This window comes from Scyliorhinus torazame, chromosome 8 (genome assembly GCF_047496885.1).
Source record: "Scyliorhinus torazame isolate Kashiwa2021f chromosome 8, sScyTor2.1, whole genome shotgun sequence".
Taxonomy (NCBI): Eukaryota; Metazoa; Chordata; class Chondrichthyes; order Carcharhiniformes; family Scyliorhinidae; genus Scyliorhinus; species Scyliorhinus torazame.
The window spans coordinates 38,617,963-38,640,845 of record NC_092714.1 but is presented as its reverse complement, the minus strand read 5'-3'; the positions used below and the strand labels follow the sequence as shown (position 1 = coordinate 38,640,845).

Genomic DNA, 22,883 nt, shown 5'->3' with positions numbered 1-22,883 from the left:
AAATAAGCTCGGATTTGCTAATTGTTCACCAATGTTCCTTGGAGTGGCGGTGATAGTGATCACTATCTGCCACTAACGTCGGAACAAGTTGAAAGCTTCAGTTAACCATTTTTTTTGACACCGCAGCCAGTTTAGACACACTATATGTGAATTGTTCCACTCCTGCAAGTGTCAATGTCATTGCAGCACCAAATGTGTTCATTAAGAACTCAATAGAGTCTAGGAAATTATTTTTCTAGTGCTGGCTATGGGACTTCAAGGGTTTGCATCTGAACCAGTGGTCAGATGACAACCAGTCTGCCAGCTGTTTACCATCTGGGTTGGATTTTCTTTTATATTTTGGTTGTTGCTTTTTAGGTTTCCAAAAAGCATCTCCAGATGATCAAGGAAAATGTTCTTCAGAAAACAGTTGATGGCATGCGACAAGAAGGAATCCCTTACGTTGGTGAGTGTTGCTTTATTTTGCAAGGCCAATGTAGTTGAAGGTGGAGTAGGTTGGAGCCTCGGACTCCCGAGAATGAACAAAGTGCTCTTACCGGAATGATGAGTAACGGCACCGCCCTTTTGTAGGATTGTGCCAGAGGGATCCAAGCTAATTTTTCATCTGGGGTGAGATATCTGATCTCAGCTGGGAAAGTGCCTCAGGTGCTGCAGTCGACTGCAGCACCCCCTGGCTGTGTTTCAGGTCATTAGGCAGGAATAAAACTTCAAACAAATGGCTGCTCCCCGTTACTGGTGCCTCCCACTGAAAAGTTGTAATACATTCGGGAGCAGGAACAAACTCTACGTTAGTCAAACGGCACTCACGGCCAAGACTCACACATGCACTGTAACTTAGCACCTTCAAGGGAAGGGGGAAATTTGTCAAAATAAGAGTGTACATTGCTAACTTTCAACTTTTTTGGGGGGAAATATCTTTATTCGGTTTTTAACATTTTAACATTTTATACATGAAACAAAACAACATGAAATAGAAAGGATAACAGAAGACCCCTCGCCCCCATTGCCCCCCCCACTACCAACAAATACATATAAGACTCGGGGAAAATAACCCCCCGCCGCCTTAGCAGCTGACGGTGACCAACTCTTTAAAGTGCAGAATAAACAGACTCCATCTCTTATAAACTTCTCCATCGTCGGACAGAACGAGGCAGTCAAATCCCGCGCAAAGTGACTGACATGGTGATTCAGAGTTGGCAATTCAAGAAGTAAAAGTCGCTTCCTGCGAGCACTTCATCACTGTCCCTGATGACATTTCTCGAGTCTGTTCTCTGAGACAAACTTGTTCGCGTCCGCAGGGGCCGTGAAAATGTGCTCCCTGCCTTGGAATGTGACCCAGAGCTTGGCTGGGTACAGCATCCCAAGCTTTGCGCCGTTTTTGTACAGCGCAGCCGTTGCCCTGTTGAATTCTGCCCGGTGTTGGCCAGGTCAGCCCCAATGCCCGGGTAGATCCGAACCCGGTGACCTTCCCAGTTATAGTTTTTAGTTTGTCTCACCCAGTGCAGGATTTGTTCCCGGTCCTGGTACCGATGCATTTTGTCAATGATCGCCCCCGGCCGTTCCCCGGCTTTGGGCAAAGCAACCGGTGGGCTCTCAATTTCTGGTGGGCTGGGAAGTTCTCCCTTCCCACCAGGTTGCCCAGCATTTGGACCACAGAGTCCGTGGGGTTCCTCCCTTCGATCCCCTCTGGCAGGCTCACGATCGGTAGATTTTGACACCTCGACCAGTTCTCTTGGTCTTTGATTTTTCCCTTCAAACTCCCCTGCGTCGCGACCAGCCTTGCCACCTCTTTCTGTAGGGCGACAATCTGGTCTGTTGCGGCTTTTCCCAGTACTTTAATCGTATTTTCCTGGGCTTGCAGTCGCCTCTCAGCCTTGTGCAGGGCCACCTGCATGGTCGCCAGGGCTTCCGCAACCGCACTCTTGACCACAGCTTGAATATCTGATTTTGTCTCTTCCCGATGCTGTCTCAATTCTCTTAGGAGAAACATCCTCCACCCATCCCTCCCCGTGCGTCGGCCGGCTCGGTCATTTGTTTGTCCAGGCTTTTTCCGCTCCTAGTTTCCACACGGCCTCTGGAATGGCTGCTATTTGGCATTTTCCCCTCGTCATGTTGTTGGTGGAGGTGTGGGGATATTTTTCCTTGGTGTTGTGGGCTATTTGGGGTGAAAAGAGCCTATTTTCAGGTTTGTGGGAGGAGAGCCACTTGATGTGCGACTTCTCAGCACATCCCCATCACCAGAAGTGACCATCAAGATTTCAATTGTGAAGTCCATGCAGTGATCAGACACTGAAATACCTATGCTGTCAAAATGCGCGAGAGCTGTATGAAGCAAACCAAATTTTTCTCTTTTTCTTCACAGGAATACTATATGCGGGGTTGATGCTAACCCGAGATGGACCTAAAGTGTTGGAGTTTAATTGTCGCTTTGGTGATCCAGAATGTCAGGTAGTATGATTGCGGTCTTACAGTCTGAGATACATGCTTTGATGCGTACTGAAGCAAGAATCTGTGTGTCCTCATTCTACAGATTGATTATTCTTTTCAGCTGAGAATTCTAATTTTGATCCTTGTTGTGTTTCAGGTCATTCTTCCCTTATTGAGCAGTGACTTGTACGAAGTTGTCCAGGCAACTGTGGATGGCAAACTTTCTCGAGCCATGCCGTCTTGGATGGAAAGCAGGGCAGCTGTGACGGTGGTTATGGCCAGTGGTGGATACCCAGGCAGCTACCCAAAGGGCCATGTGATCACAGGTAGAATCTACTGTACAGAAAAGCTGTACTGAAGCAGGTGAAATGTTGCTTTAATGAAGTTGCAGTTTTTTTTTAAGAGCTGTGAATTACAGAGGTATGTCTGTAAATAATAAGTGTGTGTGTGTGTGTGTGTGGGGGGGGGGGGGGGGACCTTGGTAAAGCTACTTGTCTTTTAGTGGTCTGCAAGTATTTAATTTTCTGTGATATACGTGTGTTTGAGATGGATGTGTTAGGACTAAGAAATTAAACTTGCTGCTATTAAGAGTCACAGTTATTGAGGCACAGAAGGGAGGCCATTTGTCCCACAAGGTCTATGCTGGCCCCCTGAAGAGCGATGCAGTTATGTAAATTATTTATTAATGAAAAATCCAATTGAAATTCTGTAGTGCTCAACTGCACAAACACTGAAGGGAATAAGGCAGAAAAACCGCTCCGACTGAAGTAGGTGATCCCAAACTTCTTTTTATGACTTTCCACCCCATCTCCCTTTTTTTTTTTTTGTCAACAGTTTTGATTATTATCAGAGGTATAGTTCTGCGGGCATCCATTGGACTTTGCCCAAGTTACCATTAGTCATGGCACAGCCTTGGTGATGATTCAACTAATCGCTGAATAAACGCTACAGCCAGCAGAGGATTAGGCAGGGGAGGGGAGGTTAAAGGAAGTTTCAAACTCCTTGTTTTAAAAGCCTTTCGATAGCTCCTGCAAAACGTCAACGAGCTGCAGTCAAGGCGATGATCAATTCAGGCCATTCAGTTGAGGAAAGTTTCTGGACTATGGAGCGTGTGCTGATCTCGGCTCTGGGCTGCTGAATTAACCCCTCCATGCAGCCCTTGGTCTCCAGAGTGAGACACCAAAGAAAAGCCAATTTAGTCAGAAATGGGAGCACCTCAGGGGCTCTTTGTACCTCCGTAAACAGTTAATGCTTTCAGGAGAAGTGGAAAGAAGAAATATTGTTGTAAAAGGAAGGAATAGAGTCTTGAAAAGGAGAAGTAAAAGTCTGCAGGTTGTAGGAGAAGGCAAGATTAGGATGGAGGTGAGAAATTCTAATTGTTAGCCTTCATTTCAACATGAGAGTGCCAGGAGAGTATTTAGGGTGGAATGTTTACAGCTTGTGCGGAAGAGCAGCTGTTGATGAGTGACATTTTACTTCTTTGAGCGCAAAGGACTTTATTTTGCAGGTTTGTCGCTTGCGAAGGACATGGGTCTACAAGTGTTCCATGCAGGAACTGCCCTGAAGGATGGAAATGTTGTGACGAATGGTGGTCGAGTGCTTACAGTCACTGCTGTCAGTAAAGACCTGATCAGTGCAGTGAAAGAAGCCAATAAAGGGGTAGAAACTGTTCAGTTCCAAGATGCTATTTACAGAAAAGACATTGCACATCGAGCCATTGCTTTCATAAGGCAATCCAGGTTTGTGTCGAAATGCAAATCTCCATTGTGCCACCATGCCGCCTGTGAAAGAATTGTTAAAAAGCTGCGATTATCTAATTTTACTGCAGTGTTATGGGTTCAGAGTAACAGAAGATTATTTAATGCAATTAAAGTAGATGTATTAAAATACTGGTTGAAACTCCTCAATGTCTTTATTGGGTAATATCTGCACAAACTAACCTGGCCTGAGGCTAGATCCCAATCTGTGGTCAAGCGAGTTGAGGAGGAAATGCTCAGTACTCTGGAAATTAGACCTAGAATGTGAATGTTGCTTTCCCGCAGAATACTAATCCAAAAATTTGTTCTCGGCAAACTTATGATTGTGAATTTTTAAATGTGCAGTTGGCTGCTGCAGTTGCTATATATGAAACGCTGCTCGTCCGACCAAGCACCTCATCTCTGTGAATGGAATTTGTTTTCGTAATAAATTGAAGCAAAACCATTTGGAAGATGCTTGCTAAATGATTTTGAACAGCTTTTTAAGATTAACTTGAATTGTGCTTTGGAAAGATTTATACCTCTTGGTTTTCTCTGTGCGCTGAACTTGTATCTTTTTCTTCACTAACCCCTCCGTGCAGAGGACTGACTTACAAAGACAGTGGAGTTGATATTGCGGCTGGGAATGCTTTGGTCCATTCAATCAAGCCACTTGCAGCAGCTACCTCCAGACCAGGTAGGCCGGTATCCATGCTAATTGAGTCAAGCACCACTGTAACCTCCTGCAATAGGAGTAGATGTACTTGAGAAGCCTGAAGTACCATTACAACTTGGAGGCATTTCACAGGGACCTGTTCGAGTGTTAGTTGGGGAATAGATTCGGAGGGGAAAATAATATAGGGAAATGAATATTTTTATGTGGATTCAGTTGCCTGGACATCAAAGAAACCAACCTTTTGCAGGATTCTACCATAGTATTACATTCTGTAAGGTAGTGGCAAAACATTTGTACAAGCCTCTGATTGGGCCACAGTTGTAATACTGTGAGAAGTTTGGGACAATCCATCGGGGAAAGGGTATTGGAGCCATGGGGGCGTGGGGATAGTGTGATGTAAGTTTACTAGGATAATATTGGGAGATGAGTGGACACAATTATATTGAAAGACTTGGGAAGACCCCAAGGGGTGTGTTCAGTGGAGGTTATGGTGGCGGAAGGGGAGGTACAGTAAAGGTTTGGGGAGATCTTAACAGAAGGGTTTCAAGTTATGAAACAGTTTCAGAGGGGTAAACATGCAATGCATGACTGGAATATAGAATGTATTAATGGAAGTGCCCATTGAAGCTGGGTTAGTGCGACTATTTACAATGGAATTACATGAGCACAATTAATTACTGACAAAACAAAATTGAATGTGGAATTAGCTTTGCTGACAGTTGGTTGAATGGTCTCCTCCACAATCTCTTGATTCTAAAACAAATGTTTTTCCTTCTAAATCCCAGGCTGTAATGTTGATCTTGGAGGATTTGCAGGCACCTTTGACCTAAAGGCAGCTGGATACACTGACCCAATCCTAGTCTCAGGAACTGATGGAGTTGGGACCAAACTTAAGGTGTCATTTGCATGTATTTGTAACTATAATTGGAATAAAATTGTGGCACACATACGATGGTGTTATTGATCTCCATTTTTTTTTGTGTTCCCGTTCCATTCGAACCCTGTTTTGGCTGTGGAAAGGTTGCCCAGATGTGCAATAAACATGACACGTTGGGTCAAGACCTGGTAGCGATGTGCGTAAACGATATTCTCGCACAAGGGGCAGAGCCACTTTTCTTTCTCGACTACTTTGCCTGCGGTAAACTGGATGTGGGTGTGGCACAGACTGTGATTGCTGGTATCGCAGAGGCTTGTAGAATGGCTGGATGTGCGCTGTTAGGTAAGGCAATACTGTGGCACTGATGTTTCCTATGATGCTACTCAAAATAAACGTACACCCAGAGCTATTTTCTAAATCCGTGCATTCCAATGAAGGGAGCTCAAGTATTGGAGAGAAAATGCTGGAAAATCTCAGCAAGCCTGGCCGCATCTGTAGGGAGAGAAAAGAGCTAACGTTTCGAGTCCAGGTGACCCTTTGTTGAGCTTTGACAAAGGGTCATCTGGACTCGAATGCTCTTTTCTCTCCCTACAGGTGCTGCCAGACTTGCTGAGATTTTCCAGCATTTTCTCATTGGTTTCAAATTCTAGCATCCGCAGTAATTTGCTTTTAGCTCCAGTATTAGATCTGGTTTGGTTAAGTAGTCGGATTGTAGGGGTATATTTAGGGGTCCGTGGTCGTAACGTAATTCCGATAAAGTTGGCAGCCTTTTGTTCAGTGGGTAACTGAATGACCTCCAGGTGCAAAGGTTTTGTGGGTTCAAGCAGCACTTCAGAGTCTTTAAAAAAAAAAAAATATTTTTATTCTCCTTTTTCACATTTTCTCCCGCATTTACACCAATCAACAATAAACAATAATCAGCAACAGATATGTCAATCCCCACAATAACAACGATCCCATCCTCCCACCAACCCCCAAACATCAGCCCGCATGTTTACATAAACAAATTACAAAAAGGATTCGGGGATTACCCATAGCCACCCTTCATATACACAGCGCCCCCCACTCCCCCCAACAAATGTTCAATGTTATCCAGTTCTTGAAAGTGCATAATAAATAGTGCCCATGACTTGTAGAACCCCTCCGAGCGTCCCCTCAGTTCGAACTTAACCTTCTCAAGGGTCAAGTATTCCAACAGGTCCCCCTGCCACGCCAGGGCACTGGGTGGAGAGGCTGCTCTCCATCCCAGCAGGATCCGCCTTCGGGCGATCGACGAGGCGAAGGCTATGATATCTGCCTCCGCACCCGTTTCCAACCCTGGCTGGTCCGACACCCCGAATATGGCTTCCTGGGGACCCGGGTCCAGTTTCACACGCACCACCTTGGAAACTACCCTAAACATCTCCTTCCAGTACTCCCCTAGCTTTGGACAGGACCAAAACATATGAACATGATTAGCGACCCCCCCCCCCCCCCCGCTTCCTTCCCCCCGCCCCCCGGCAACGCTCACACACATCCTCTACTCCTTCAAAAAATCGGCTCATCCTCGCCCTCGTGAGGTGCGCTCTATATACCACCTTCAGCTGTATCAGCCCCAACCTTGCACACGGAGGCATTCACTCTCCGGAGCACCTCACACCAGGCCCCCTCCTCTATAACCTCTCCCAGCTCTTCCTCCCACTTTGCTTTGATCCCTTCCAGTGGTGCCTTATCCTCTTCCAAAATAGCTCCGTACACCGCTGACACTGCCCCATTCTTCAGTCCCCTTGTCGTCAGCACCTCCTCCAGCAATGTGGAGGCCAGTTCCTCTGGGGAGCTCTGTATCTCCTTCCTGGCAAAATCCCGAACATGCATGTACCTTAACACTTCTCCTTGCTCCAGCCCATACTTTGCTTCCAGCTCCCTCAATCCTGCAAACCGACCCCGAAGAAACAAATCTTTTAGCGTCTTAATCCCCCTCTCTTCCCATTTCCGAAAACTTCCATCCCACCTCCCTGGCTCAAATCTGTGGTTCCTCCGAATCGGCATTTCCCTTGACCCTACCCCCAACCCGAAGTGTTGGCGAAACTGTCTCCAGCTTTTCAATGAAGCTATTATTACCGGACTCCCTGAGTATTTCCGCTGAGCTATCGGGAGCGTCGCTGTTGCTAGTGCTTTCAGTCCCGACCCCCTGCACAAACTCTCCTCCATTCTGACCCACTGGGAATCAACCCCTCTGACCCAGCTCCACACCTTCTTCGCATTCGTCGCCCAGTAGTAGTACAACAGGTTCGGGAGACCCAAACCCCCTGCCTGCCTTCCCCGCTGTAGCAGCACCTTTCACTCTGGCCACCTTCCCTCCCCATATGAACGAGGTAATCTTTCCCTCAATCTCCCTGAAAAAAGACTTTGGCAGGAAAATCGGCAGGCATTGAAAAATAAACAGAAATCGCGGCAACACATTCATTTTAACTGCCTGTACCCGACCTGCCAGTGACAGAGGAAGGCCATTCCCACCTTGCCAGATCGGCTTTCACTCTCCCCACCAAACTAGTGATGTTGTACCTGCGAAGCCTCCCCCACTCCCGGGCAACCTGCACCCCCAGATACCTAAAGTGAGTCCCTGCCCTTCGGAATGGCAGCCCCCCCACCCCCGGCCGAGACACCACAAAATACTCACTCTTGTCCAGGTTCAGCTTGTACCCTGAGAAAGACCCAAATACCCGCAGTAGCTCCAATATTCCTCCTATCGACGCACTCGGTACCGACACATACAGCAGCAAGTCGTCGGCATATAAGGACACCCTCTGCTCTTACCCCCCTCCCCCCCGCACTATTCCTTTCCATGCTCCCGAACTTCTCAATGCGATGGCCAACGGCTCAATCGCGAGTGCGAACAGCAGGAGGGACACAGGACATCCCTGTCTCGTCCCACGGTGGAGAGAAAAGTATCTCAAACTGATATTATTTGTGCGGACACTCGCCTTCGGCTCCTTATATAATAGCTTTACCCAGTTCACAAACCTTGGCCCAATCCCAAACCGCTCCAGATCTGCCATCAGGTACCCCCATTCTACCCGATCAAACGCCTTCTCGGCGTCCAATGCCACAACTACCTCTGTTTCCTTCCCCTCTGCCGGTGCCATAACAACGTTCAAAACCTTCCCAATGTTCGAAAACAGCTGCCTCCCTTTCACGAACCCCGTTCGATCCTCCCCTATCACCTTCGGGAGGCACTCCTCCAGCCTACCCGCCAGTACCTTCGCCAACACTTTTACGTCCACATTCAGAAGTGATATGGGCAGATACAACCCACACTCCGTCGGATCCTTCTTTTTTTAGTAACAGGGAAATCGATGCCTGCCCCAAGGTTTGCGGCAACACCCCCTTCACTATCGCCTCCTCCAACATCCCCACCATCAGGGGTGCCAACCTATTCTTGAATTTTTTATAATATTCCACCGGAAACCCATCTGGCCCTGCCACCTTCCCCAACTGCATCCTCCCACTCACATCCTTTATCTCCACTATCGCTCCTTCTAATGTAGCCCTGTCCCCCTCCCCTAGCCTCGGGTACTGTAACCCATCTAGAAATTCCTGCATCTCACGGTCTCCCCCAGGTGGCTCTGACCTGTACAACCTCTCATAAAACTCCTCAAAAACCTTGTTAATCAGCACTGGAGCCACCACCAACTTCCCTGCCCTATCCCTCACCTGAAGAATTTCCCTTGCCGCTGCCTCCCTCCGGAGCTGACCTTATCTCCATGTTCATAAACTGCACCCCTTGCTCATCTCAGTTGGTGCACCGCCTTCCTGGTGGACAGTTGGTCGAAGTTCGCCTGTAGTTCCTTCCTCTTTTCCAGCTTCGCTGGGTCACCATCTTCTGCATAACTCCTATCTACCTCCAACATCTCATCTATTACCATCTGCCGCTCCAACCTCTCCTCTTTGTCCACCCTGGACTTAAACAAAATTACCTCCCCCCTCACCCCCGCCTTTAGAGCCTCCCAGACGACTGCCTTCGACACCTCACCCGTACAATTGAAACCTACATATTCCTTAATTACCTTTCCAATTTTCATACAGAACACTTGGCTCCCCAAAAGCCCCACATCCAGTTTCCACACCGGTCTCTGCGCTACCCCCTTCTCCAGCACCATATCCACCCAATGTGGAGCGTGATCTGACACTGCAATTGCAGAGTATTCTGACCCCTTGACTCCAGCCAGCAAAGCCTTTCCCACTACAAAAAAGTCGATCCGCGAGTATACCTTATGGACCGCTGAGAAAAACGAGTACCCCCGTTCCCTTGGGCGCAGGAACCTCCAAGGGTCCACCCCTCCCAGCACTTCAGAGTCATAAACACATGATCCAGTGCTGAGGATCTCGCGCACATTCAGAAGATGTTAAATCAGGTTCTACCTGCCCTTTCACGTGGACATGAAAGATCTCAATGCTATTGAAGAGCAGCAGAGGAAATCTTGGCCAATATTTACCCCTCTGATCAACTCACTAAAACAGCTGAACTGGCCGTCTGGCTCATGACTGGCTCATTGCGGGATCTTACTGTGTGCAAATTGGCTGCGGGGTTCTGAGAAAGGGCAAAGGAGGATTATAATAGAGTTGGGGTTCCTTCCTCAGCCACTGTTTGCCGTTCCGCACTATATGTTCTGTGCTAACATTCTTCCCTCTTATCAAAATGTTGTTTTTGTGGGTGTGCCATTCCGCAGGGACCAGTTCTTCCTCATGAAAATCTTATTGAGCCTTGTCGCTATCTGAGCATACCACTATCTGAGCACACCGCTATCTGAGCACACCGCTATCTGAGCACACCGCTATCTGAGCACACCGCTATCTGAGCACACCGCTATCTGAGCACACCGCTATCTGAGCACACCGCTATCTGAGCACACCCCTATCTGAGCACACCCCTATCTGAGCACACCCCTATCTGAGCACACCCCTATCTGAGCACACCCCTATCTGAGCACACCGCTATCTGAGCACACCGCTATCTGAGCATACCGCTATCTGAGCATACCACTGTCCTGGCTGAGATTGGTAAAGCTGGCACAATTACCAGGATTTAATGTGGGTGACCAGGAGAATTGAATTCCCTCCCTAAACCTCTCTCCTCAGGACGTACCTTGAAGCCGACCTGTTTAATCAGGCTTTTTGTCACCTAACCTAATGTCACTGTCTGTAATTCAGTGTGAAGCTCCCTGGAATGTACTATATAGAATATACAGCACAGAAATAGTCCATTTGGCCCACTTAACTATAATAAATAAATAAAATAAATAATCTTTATTAGTGTCACAAGTAGGCTTACATTAACACTGCAATGACGTTGCTGTGAAAAGCCTCAAGTCGCCATATTCTGGCGCCTGTTCGGGTACACAGGGAGAATTCAGAATTCTCTAACTTTTTTAAAAAAAAATTTAGAGTACCCAGTTCATTTCTTTCTCCCAATTAAGGGGCAATTTTAGCATGGCCCATCCACCTATCCGGTACATATTTGGGTTGTGGGGGTGAGACACGGAGAGAATGCAAACTCCACACGGGCAGTGACCCAGGGCTGGGATCGAACCCGGGTCCTCTGTGCCGCGAGGCAGCAGTGCTTGCCGCTGTGCCGCCCAAGCACACCCACCTAAATAATTCTACTGGTGTTTATACTCCATTATATCTGTCTCCTGCCGTTCTGTTTCACTCATCTCCTTTTAGAACACTATTTTTCTCATGTTTATCTGTTGAATTTCCTTTTGAAACCAGCTAAGCCGTTTGTCTCAACCATTTCTTGGGATAGTAAATTCCACAACTGAACCAGTTTATGAGTAAACATATTTCCTCCTTTTCCTTATTGGCTTAATTAATAATTATATTGTATTAATGCCTCTGAGGTTTTAATTCTCCCACAAGTGGAAACATGCTTTCCCCATCCGCCTTGTCCATTTAGCAGACTGTTACTTTCGTCCTGAGTTCTCCCGCCACTATTATGTCCGTTTTATTTTCTCGTCTACCTGTTCTTCTTTTTAGGAGGAGAGACTGCTGAAATGCCAGGCATGTATTCCCCGGGAGAGTATGATCTGGCTGGTTTTGCAGTGGGAGCAGTGGAACGTGAACAGATGCTCCCAAAGCTGGAGCGCATCACCTCGGGTGACACCGTCATTGGCGTTGCTTCGTCTGGTCTCCATAGTAATGGCTTTAGCCTTGTTCGAACTATTTTGGAGAAGTCCTCGTTGCAGTGCTCCTCACCAGCACCGTCCAGCTATGGTTCGCAGACACTCGGTAAGGTTCGAAACGGAGTCTTCAGAACCAGATATTGTGAGCCTGACTTGATTTGTTTTGCATTAGAGAATCTTGTTTTACAGACAGCAGGTCAGTGTTGCTTCGTTGGACCCTTTAGCCGGGCCCTGCGGTTCCCCCACACTGGATATGCCCCTATTTCAAAGGTAAACAACTAATTGAGGTTGGTGCGTGTCTGCAACCCCCCAGAATAAGTCACTAATTGGACCTGCATCCAAAAATTGAGGAATACATTCAATGGGCAGTATCCCACGTTTATACTTCCACATTGGGACTTCCATTTGTGTATGATGTTTCTTAATGGATGATTGGCTTGAAATTTCTCGAGGGCTCGGTCATTGAGATACTTGAGGTTTAGATAGGTTTTTGGACCCCAGAGGAATCGACGGATATGGGGATTGGGCAGGAAAGTGAAATTGAGGTCCGGGATCAACCTTGATCCTATTGAATGGCAGAGTAGACGCGAGGAGCCATATGACCTACTCCAGCTCCAATTTTTTGTGTTCTTGGGCGAAATTCTCCTACCCGCCCCGCCACATTTCTGCGCTGACCGGCCGGCGGGAGTCTCCGTAACGCCGGCCGGTCAATGGGGTTTCCCATTGTGGGGCAGCCCCACGCCGTCGGGAAACCCCCGGGCGCCGGCAGAACGGAGACTCCCGCCGGCGGAGAATGACGCCCCCAATCTATTGAACTTGGAATATCAATTTTTTTAAAAAACTTGTATGAAACATTTTAACAATTCCCCTCGACTTGAAATGTACCCGCTGCAGATCATTTCCTTATTCCCTAATTTCAGAAATCTTTTGGCTGCCTCTTATTTATTTTTTAAAAATATATATTTTATTGAAATTTTTCATTCACAATTTTTTCCCCTTACACATCAAACATAAAGAAAATTTAAAATTTAACAGTACAAATAACATGATAACTAAAATCTAATAAAGAGTAACTAACTAACATGGTAAACTAACCAAATAACATAAAATGAAACCTTCCCCCCCCCCCCCCCCCCTCCCCCCTGGGTTGCTGCTGCTGGTCATCTATCTTCCCTCTAACGTTCCGCTAGGTAGTCGAGGAATGGTTGCCACCTTCTGGTGAACCCTTGAGCCGATCCTCTCAGTGCAAACTTAATCTGCTCCAGTTTTATGAACCCCGCCATATCGTTTATCCAGGCCTCCAGTCCGGGGGGTTTCGCTTCCTTCCACATGAGTAAAATCCTACGCCGGGCTACTAGGGACGCAAAGGCCACGACATCGGCCTCTTTCGCCTCCTGCACTCCCGGCTCATCCGCAACTCCAAATAAAGCTAACCCCCAGCCTGGTTTGACCCGGGCCTTCACCACCTTCGAAGTCACTCCCGTCACTCCCCTCCAATACCCCTCCAGTGCCGGGCTGGCTGCCTCTTTTAAAATGTAAAGTTAACCTTGTGTTAACGAGCAAGCCTTTTTTTCCTTTAAGCCATTTGAAATTGGCTAGCAATCGATTGCTCCTGAAATTCAACTCCTGTAAAATTTGAGTTTTATAGCCAGTGCTTCGTCTTCATGCCAGAAACGTACAGTTGCCTCAGCTCCTTTAGGGCATTTGACAATGGAATTTAGGTTGTAAAGATCTTCTTTTAACTCCTTTGTAGGAGAGGTGCTGCTGCAGCCCACCAGAATTTATGCTAAGGCCCTGTTGCCAATTCTGCATCTGGGACATGTGAAGGCTTATGCTCACATCACAGGAGGTGGACTTCTAGAAAACATTCCCAGAGTTCTTCCTGAAAAACTTGGTGTTACATTAGGTGAGAGCTTATTTCATATGCTACATAGTCGAGTCTATTCAACCCAGCGATTACTATGCCTTTTTCATTAGCCATGGCAGCAGTCTTTTCAATTCCAATTCTCTACCTCTTATGTTTGCATGACCCTTTAATAACCTTTCTTTCCAATGAAATACATTTAAAATAATTTATTGGACTTCTTTGAGGAAGTGACAAGAAATGTGGTTTCATGGAAGCCTGTGGCTGTGCTGCACTTAGATTACAGAAGGCACTTGACAAGATACCCCATCAAAGGTTACTACACAAAATAAGAGCTCATGGTGCAGGGGATGACATATTAGAAAGGATAGAGTAGCTAACAGGAATCCAAGTGTAGGCATAAATGGGTATTTTTTTGGTTGGCAAGATATAACGAGTTGTGTCGGAGGGATCAGTGCAGGGGCCTCAACTAGTTATAAGTTGGATGAAGGGATCAAATATATGTTTGCTAAATTTGAGGAGACGACGTTAGATCGGAAAGTAGGTAGTGAAGAAGACTTGGGAGTCTGCAAAGGGAAGTAGGGAGTGGACAGAAATGTGGCAGATGGAGTATAATGTGGGAAAACATGAACTTGTCCACTTTGGCAGGAAGACTAGAAAAGAAACATGTGATTTAAATATTTAAAACAGAAGTGAGAAGTGTTTTAGCCTTCATCTTGCTGGTTACTTGAAGGTGGGTTCTGTTGGGGAGGAGGTCAGCTTTTCCACCCAGTGCCTTGGTGTGATTGGGGGTCTTGATGGATTTTCTGTACCTTGAGAAGGTTAAGTTCACCTTGAGGGGGACTACTGAGAGGTTTTATAAGAGCCCGTTTATTCATTACTTTAAAGAGTTGGTCACCGTCAGCTGTTTGGGGGGGAGCTATTTTTTGAGTCTTCTGTATATCGGCTGAAGTGTGAGGGAGTTTTGATTTGTTATATTTCCTATTTTGTGTTCTCTGTTTTATGTACAAAATGTTAAAAAAAAATTTTAAAAATAAATTAGAATAGGGTCGTGAAGCTATGGAATTCTCTTCCTGAGAGAGCATTGGAGGCTGGGTCAGTGAATATCTTTAAGGCAGAGGGAGATAGATTCTTGACTAACGAGGGAATCAAAGGTCACCTGGTTGGGCAGAATATGAAGTTGAGGCCATGGTCAGGTCAACCATGATTTTATTGAATGCCGGAGCATATTGATGGGCCGAATGGCCTACTGCTTCTAATTCATAATTTTGTACATGTCTTCCCTATTATTTTGATGCCAAAAATTTGTAAAAATTATAAAAAAAAAAAAAAAACATTAGCGTACCCAATTCATTTTTTCCAATTAAGGGGCAATTTAGCATGGCCAATCCACCTAGCCTGCACATCTTTGGGTTGTGGGGGTGAAACCCACGCATACACAGGGAGAATGTGCAAACTCCACACGGACAGTGACCCAGAGATGGGATCGAACCTGGGTCCTTGGCGCCGTGAGGCAACAGGGCTAACCCACTGAACCACCGTGCTGCCCTATTTGATGCCAAAAATAACTTTGAAAGGGAGGTGGTTTTTTAAATAAAATGTATAATCTTTACCACTTTACCGCTTCAATAGCATGTTGAATTCCCATTGGGATGGAAGGGGTTCTGACTCTAATCTTGACACATATTCTAATGTTTCTATCTCATTTAAATATCTTACTAGTAACAGCACTGTAGGTGTACCTATACCATATGGGCTGTAGGTGTATCTGAATCAGGTCTTCAAGAAGGTAGGTACGCGCGCGGCATATCAAAGATGCGCTAGGGATTCCCTCCTGGAACTTCCCAGGTAAGGGTTTGCATGGCAATTGCCCAGAAATGCCAACTTCCTCTGGGCAATTGCCTTGCACCAGGGCCGGTCCAGAAATACGATTTAAATTGCAAGCTTTGGATGTTTCCACCAGTGTTACACCAATAATTACCCAGAAAATGATAGAAGAATTAAAACCTCCTCTAACGTTTTGGTAACTATTGCAAGACCAAGACTGAAACGGTAGCATTGTGGATAGCTCAATTGCTTCACAGCTCCAGGGTCCCAGGTTCGATTCCGGCTTGGGTCACTGTCTGTGCGGAGTCTGCACATCCTCCCCGTGTGTGCGTGGGTTTCCTCCGGGTGCTCCGGTTTCCTCCCACAGTCCAAAGATGTGCAGGTTAGGTGGATTGGCCGTGATAAATTATCCTTAATGTCCAAACTTGCCCTTAGTGTTGGGTGGGGTTGCTGGGTTGTGGGGATAGGGTGGAGGTGTTGACCTTGGGTAGGGTGCTCTTTCCAGGAGCCGGTGCAGACTCGATGGGCCGAATGGCCTCCTTCTGCACTGTAAATTCTATGATAATCTATGAAACTCCCACCCCCGCCCCCCACCGCTTGATCCCCCCCCCTCCCCCCGCCACAGTGTAATTGCCATGAAACTATAACAATTGTAACCATAACAAAGGGGATCAGTAACAAAATCTGTGAACTCTGAAGAACTTCAAATTCTTCTCCAACACTCTCAATGTTACTTTTGTTGCCATTTAAAAGATGCATCGTGTTGGAAGATTCCTGAAATCTTTTCGTGGTTACAAAGACATGGTGCCCTTTCGGAAGAGGAGATGGCTCGCACCTTCAACTGTGGACTTGGAGCTGTGCTCATCGTGGCTGAAGAGAAAGCTGAAAATGTGCTGCAAAGTGTGAAGAGGCATTATGAAGCATGGACCATTGGCAAAGTTGTGCCGCATAAAACAGGTTTCTGATCTTCCATTGGCTGTTGTGTGCATGGGAAAGGAGGAGACTTGTCAAGAGTACTGTTTATCAGAGTTTCTGGTTTCCAATTATCAAGTTACATTGTAAAACTTACTGCAGACGTAACAGTAATTCTTTACTTAACCAATGCGAACTACTGTGGCTGCTGGAAATATGAAAGATCAGAAAGTTGCAGAAATAGTTGGCAGGTCGTGCAGCATCTGGAGGGAGAAAGAGGAGTTAATGTTTCAGAACATTACGGTGGCACAGTGGTTAGCACAGCTGTCTCACAGCACCAGGGACCCGGGTTCAATTCCGGCCTAGGGCGACTGTCTGTGGAGTTTGCACGTTCTCCCCATGTCTGCGTGGGTTTCCTCTGAGTCCGGTTACCTCCCGCAGTCCAAAGTTGTGCAAGTTATGATTGGCAATGCTAAACTGGCCTTGAGTGTCCAAAGGTTAGGGGGATAGGGCAGGGGAATGGGCCTGGGTGGGATGCTCGTTCGGAGGGTCAGTGCCGATTCGATGGGCCGAACATCCTCTTTCTGCCCTGTAGGGGTTTTATGATTTTTTTTTTTTACCGTAAAAGATGAGAGATGCATCAGATTTTAAACAAATATCGCAGAAAAAGAGGGGAAGGAGGAAAGAACTAAAGGGTGATAAGAATCGAAGGCAGGAGAGATTAAATGGCAAAAGGGATGATGGTGCAAAGAAAAAGGCTCAAGCAAAGAAGTGTCTAGAGGAGGTGTAAATAGCAACAGCAGAAACATCTTGGCTGTAAAAGTGGCAGTGATCGGAAATTATTGAACTCCGTGGTCAATCCAGAAGGCTGCAATGTGCCTGACCTGCTGAGCATTACTCGTCTTTTTTTTTGTTGCCAATTGTTGAAGATTTCTTTTTTAACTGAACTCTCAATGTACCACAGTAAGTGGAGTTTAGCAAATGGAAGTTATCAGCTGTTGAGATGGTGAAGTGGCTGAATGCACCACAGGGTATAGACCTGAGACACAGAAACTAAGAAAGTCTCTCAATTGACCTGTTGCCTGTTCCAAATTAAATAATCTCATTCAGGCAGAATTGAGCATTCAAGGGAATGGTACAGTGAAAAGCTGGTAAGGATTGAATTTGATGGTTGAGGTAAGGAGATAAAGTTTCTGCCCTTGATCACTTTCTGTAACCTCAGCTGGATGGTTACTAGATGTCTAACTCCTGCTAAATTTCAATTAAAGCCTCAGTGCGTCTGGGATAGGAGGGGGATTAATCTGCCAGTAATTCTGTTCCTGAAGGCTGACCATTGAATCCTACTGGCAAGAATGAGTGTGAATGTCAGGTGAGACACGGGTGTGTGTGGCTGCGGTGTCCTCCATATCTGCTGACCGTTCGTACGTAGGTTCACTGCGAGTCCATCATTGTCCACCAAACTGGTGTGCACAGAATCATACCCCGGCAAAATATAGGTGCTCTCAGGAGAACTGGGGAAGAGATTGAGAAGGAGGAGAACGCTGTTGGTGTCTTATCCTTTTTACTGTATTGAATTGCTGGTTAAAGTTAGTTTCTGAGAAGAATTTCCATGCGATACTCTTTCTTGTCCAAGTGCTGTTCTTGGTCCATCTTCCTAATTGCTGGACTTTTTGATTTGATTTTTGATTTTATTGTCACATGTAAAGAAGTACTGTGAAAAGTATTTTTCTGCGACCAAGGGAACGTAAGAAGATCAAACCTGTCCCTTTAAAGAACATTATTGAAGGGCACAAAAATTCTGGCCTACATTTTTCTATTGGGATTAAAAATGTCACTGAGAATTAGCTGCCATCTTGACCGTGAACCATAATGTGGAGGGTGCTGGAAAATCATTTTAGTTGATGACTATTCATTTTGTAATGAGAAAGCATCCTGTACAACTCTCAATCAAACTCCACTAACTGAGTTTTTTTTTTTAAAAAGCTGTTATAAAGTATTTCCCGCTTTTTCCCCGCCACTTTTAGGCACTGAAAAGGTGGTGATTAAAAATCTCGTGAAGACGCTACATTTAAACCAGCAGTCAGATCAATGTGCCACTGGTGATGGTTTATCACAGGAATGTGCGCAGACTCGGAAAATGAGAGTTGGTGTCCTCATCTCCGGAACAGGTGGGTTTCCTCCTTTGTCCGACTGTAATAGTTGTGTCGATGAAATAATGTTTTACCCAGTTGGGCCCTGGATAAGTTGGAAAGGCTTTTGGATTGCTTAGTTGTTGCTCCAGCCACAATCCTCTCTGTTCAATATGACATCTGCTTTGGCTGTTTATTGAGGCAGAATTCCTCAATTTGACACCGTGTTTTAATTGTTAACATCAAAATGGAACCCTCATGGGGCAGACGGAAGGCGAACGAGTGGGTCTCCACAACATGGAACCAAAATATGCAATGCATCTTTCTTTGTGCCAATGGGTAGTTTTGAATTTGGCGTTGATAAATTTGTATAGTATTGGGTTGAACCTCTTAACAGTCGACACTTAAGAATTTTGGAATCTGCTTTCTCATCGTGAGTAGCCCACATTTTACTCACTGGTCACCAGGCGTTTTCAAGAAATAGAACACTATGTTTCCCTGAAGACATGTTGCTACTTGTTTACTTTTTTATTCTCTCTTTTTTTTTTAAGGGACAAACCTTCAGGCCATAATAGAACACACAAAGGATCCCACCTGTTGTGTAGAAATAGCAATTGTTATCTCCAACAAGACTGGAGTAGAGGGGCTGAAGAAAGCAACTCGGGCTGGCATTCCCACAAGGGTGAGAGCATTATAGCTTCTGGTGGGCTTACCAAATACTCAATAAGGGGAGGCGGTGGCATTATCACTAGTATTATCACTAGACTAGTAATCCAGAGACCCAGGATAATGATCTGAGGACCCGGATTCAAATCCCACCACGGCAGGTGATGCAATTTAAACGGATGACCATGAGACTATTGTCGATTGTCGTAAAAACACGTTTGGATCACTAATGGTTCCTTTAAGGAAGGGAATCTGCCATCCTTACCTGGTCTGGCCTACATGTGACTCCAGACCCACAGCAATGTGGATGACTCTTAACTGCCCCCTCAAAGGGTGGACAATAAATGCTGGTGCAGCCTGCGATGTCCACATCCCGTGAACGAATAATAAAAAAATATCTAACCAAAAGGTCACACGTGAGTAAAGCCCAGGTGCAAAAAAAGGCGAAGTCTCATAACACGTATTGTTTAACATGTCACCGGTAGTTCTAGCATTTAAATGTATGTATATTAGCCTCTTACATATATTAGCATTTGAAGAACAAGACTTGTTGTTTGGAGGTTTCAAGTTGGTCCTGGGGATTTATTCTAGGGTTGATGTGATATTGAAGCTAGATCAATGTAGAATTTGCATAGTGATTCTGGTGATGTTGAATCCACTTTTCAGCTTTACCACTAATTAGAGGTTCAAAGAAAATCGGAGGGCCATGTACAGCCGAAACCAATTGTAGAATGCGACACATAATCAAAAAGATTTATGCACTGCAAAAATCACACAAAATTCTTGAAATGATCAGCATTGAGAGACTCGGAGGGACTAACATAGAATGGTCAGAGCCCAGAAGGAAGCCATTCGGCCCATCATGTCCATTCAGAGAAGATGTTGGAGAATCTTGAGAGGAGATTTGATAGAGGTATTCAAAATCATGAGGGGTCTGGACAGTGTAGATATAGTCTGTGCTGGCTCTCCCCCTGCCTTGTCCCCGTAGCCCTGCAAATCTTACCTTCTTCAGATAATGACCCAATTTCCTCTTGCATGCCTCAGCCTCCACCAATTGCTGCTTCTTTTTGCCAATTACCTTAAATCTGTGCCCTCTGGTTTTTGATTCTTCTACCAATGGGAACAGTTTCTCTCTATCTACTCTATCCATACCCAGGTTTTGAATATCTCTTAAAAAAAATTTTTTTTAAAAATTCCCCCAACATTCTCTTCTCCAAGGAAAACAGTCCCAGTTTACATAACTGTGAAGTTCCTCATCCCTGGAATCATTCCTGTGAATCATTTCTGTGCACTCTCCAATATCTTCACATCTTCCCAGAACTGGATGCAGTACTCCAATTTGAGGCCGAACTGAAGGAAAGAATTGTTGGATGCATTCTGCGTATAAGTGAATGAATTTTACCTCAGACGCATGATAACTATTACACTAACTGAAGAGGGCTTATGAACACTGTGGGTTGGGTGTTGGGTCTGTTTGATGCAGCTGTGAGAGTGGAGGTCCCTTGGGTTGTTCACTGGTGAATAGTGGCTAGCAGGAAACCACTTTAATTATTCAAATGCAATGATAGTAATGAAATGAAAGACGCTTATTGTCACAAGTAGGCTTCTAATGAAATTACTGTGAAAAGCCCCTAGTCGCCACATTCCGGTGCCTGTTCGGGGAGGCTGGTACGGGAATTGAACCGTGCTGCTGGCCTGCCTTGGTCTGCTTTAAAAGCCAGTGATTTAGCCCTGTGCTAAACCAGTTGAGCTCTGATCAACCTTGAAACAGGAATCCATGCACTGACATTGATATGCTTAATGGAATACCTGGTTGTTAACCGGTGCACCCGGACTGTCTGGCATCCGGACTGTCTGGCATCCGGACTGTCTGGCACCACTATGTTATAAACATGTCACTGCAAATGGCAACATGGTTGATAACCGTCTGCTGCATGGTTCTGCAGTCACATTTGACTTCAGGAGAAAAACTTGATGCAAAAGTTAATTTTTTAGAGATATCTTTTTTAAGATTGATTGGAGAAGTTGGGACTCTTTTTTTTGTCCTTTTGTGAAAAGAAGTCCGAGAGGAAATTTGATACACGCATTGAAAATCATGAGATTGCCTGGATAGAGTAGACGGGCGGAAACAGGCCCCACTCACAAAAGGATTAAGAACGAGAGGGCACGGACTGAAAATGTAATTGGCAAAAGCAGTATGAGAAAAAGCTTTTTCACACAGCGCGTGGTTCGATTCTGGAACGCGCGGTGCCTGAAGGTGTACTGGAGGCCGGTTCAATCGAGGCAGTCACGAGGGAACTAGATGGTTATCTGCAGATTTACGGACAGAAGGCAGGAGGGTGGCACTAAGTGAAACGTTAATTTGGAGAGCCAGTGTAGACATGATATACTGAATGGCCACGTATTGCACTGTAATGATTCTGTGATTCAGTGCTTCTCTGACATTAGCAATTTTTGTCATCATTTGTGTCCTATATGATCGAGTTCTTTTGAAATTCTATAGGTCATTGACCATAAATTATACGGAAGCCGCTCTGAGTTTGACAGCACTGTTGATCAGGTACTTCAGGAATTCGCTGTTGAGATGGTCTGCCTGGCGGGATTTATGAGAATCCTATCTGGTCCCTTTGTGAAGAAATGGAATGGTAAATATTGAAACCCCCCCCTCTCCAGTTGATCTGAACAGTCTGTTAGTAGCCCTAAGCCTGAAGTAAAGATTTGCTTTCGGCATGTTTTGAATCTTGAGTACAGAGCGCAAAGAAATATAAATATTTGTACGTCAGATTTGCTATTTTAGCATTGACTGTTGTAAAGCTGACATGACCTTAATCGTGAGACAATAACTGAGTGAGTAAACTGTGTGCTCCAGTTAATTGTTTCCTGCCACTAAGTCACTGTGTGTTCAGGTTGCATTCGAAGTAAGTAGATCCACTACAATTGTCACTGTTTAAATAGCTCAAAACAATTCTTTCTAATAGAATAACAATGGTGTGATGAGAAGGGCATACAATTATCCCTTATTAAAGACTTACGAAATAATATTTAAAAATAAGGAGCCCATATTGGCTTTGGGTGTATATTTTCACTGCCTTGAACCATCCTTTCAAAAAACAACTTTAACTCGATTTCTCTTTGACTGTGTTTGCTGTCAACACCGTGCGTGCCAGTTGTCCTGTTTTACTCTGTGACAAAAGACAGTGATTTTTTAAAAAACTCCCCTTCTCCAAGTCGATGGGATGGGGGGAGGAATGGTGCTGGGACTCAGGAGGGGAGGCTTATAACCCAGCTGGTGATGGCCGTAATTCCGCATTACGACCTCCATGTCCCAAGTTTGCGGTGTCCGGAAGGCCTAGTGCCATGGGACTTGGGAACTGGGTGAGCAGCTTCAGGGTCCGAATTAGATACAACCGGCACTGTCTCTCCTACAAGCGACATCATTGGTTTTGTCCAAGGGCGGCACGGTGGCGCAGTGGTTCGCACTGCTGCCTCATGGCGCTGAGGACCTGGGTTTGAATCCCGGCCCTGGGTCCCTGTCCGTGTGGAGTTTGCACATTCTCCTTGTGTCTGCGTGGGTCTCACCCCACAACCCAAAGATGTGTAGGTTCGAT

General features: G+C 45.7%; 1 protein-coding gene across 1 annotated transcript in view; it reads left to right on the top strand.

Annotated features, from left to right (window-relative positions):
* The window catches only part of gart (phosphoribosylglycinamide formyltransferase), a 62,297-nt gene that overhangs the window by 34,233 nt on the left and 5,181 nt on the right, over positions 1 to 22,883 (top strand). Inside the window, 13 exon segments of the mRNA XM_072513396.1 lie at positions 358 to 445; positions 2,363 to 2,448; positions 2,585 to 2,753; positions 3,935 to 4,166; positions 4,766 to 4,860; positions 5,625 to 5,734; positions 5,860 to 6,058; positions 11,732 to 11,983; positions 13,631 to 13,783; positions 16,322 to 16,525; positions 18,505 to 18,648; positions 19,161 to 19,291; positions 21,779 to 21,920. Of these exon segments, the coding sequence (XP_072369497.1) occupies positions 358 to 445; positions 2,363 to 2,448; positions 2,585 to 2,753; positions 3,935 to 4,166; positions 4,766 to 4,860; positions 5,625 to 5,734; positions 5,860 to 6,058; positions 11,732 to 11,983; positions 13,631 to 13,783; positions 16,322 to 16,525; positions 18,505 to 18,648; positions 19,161 to 19,291; positions 21,779 to 21,920 (2,005 nt within the window).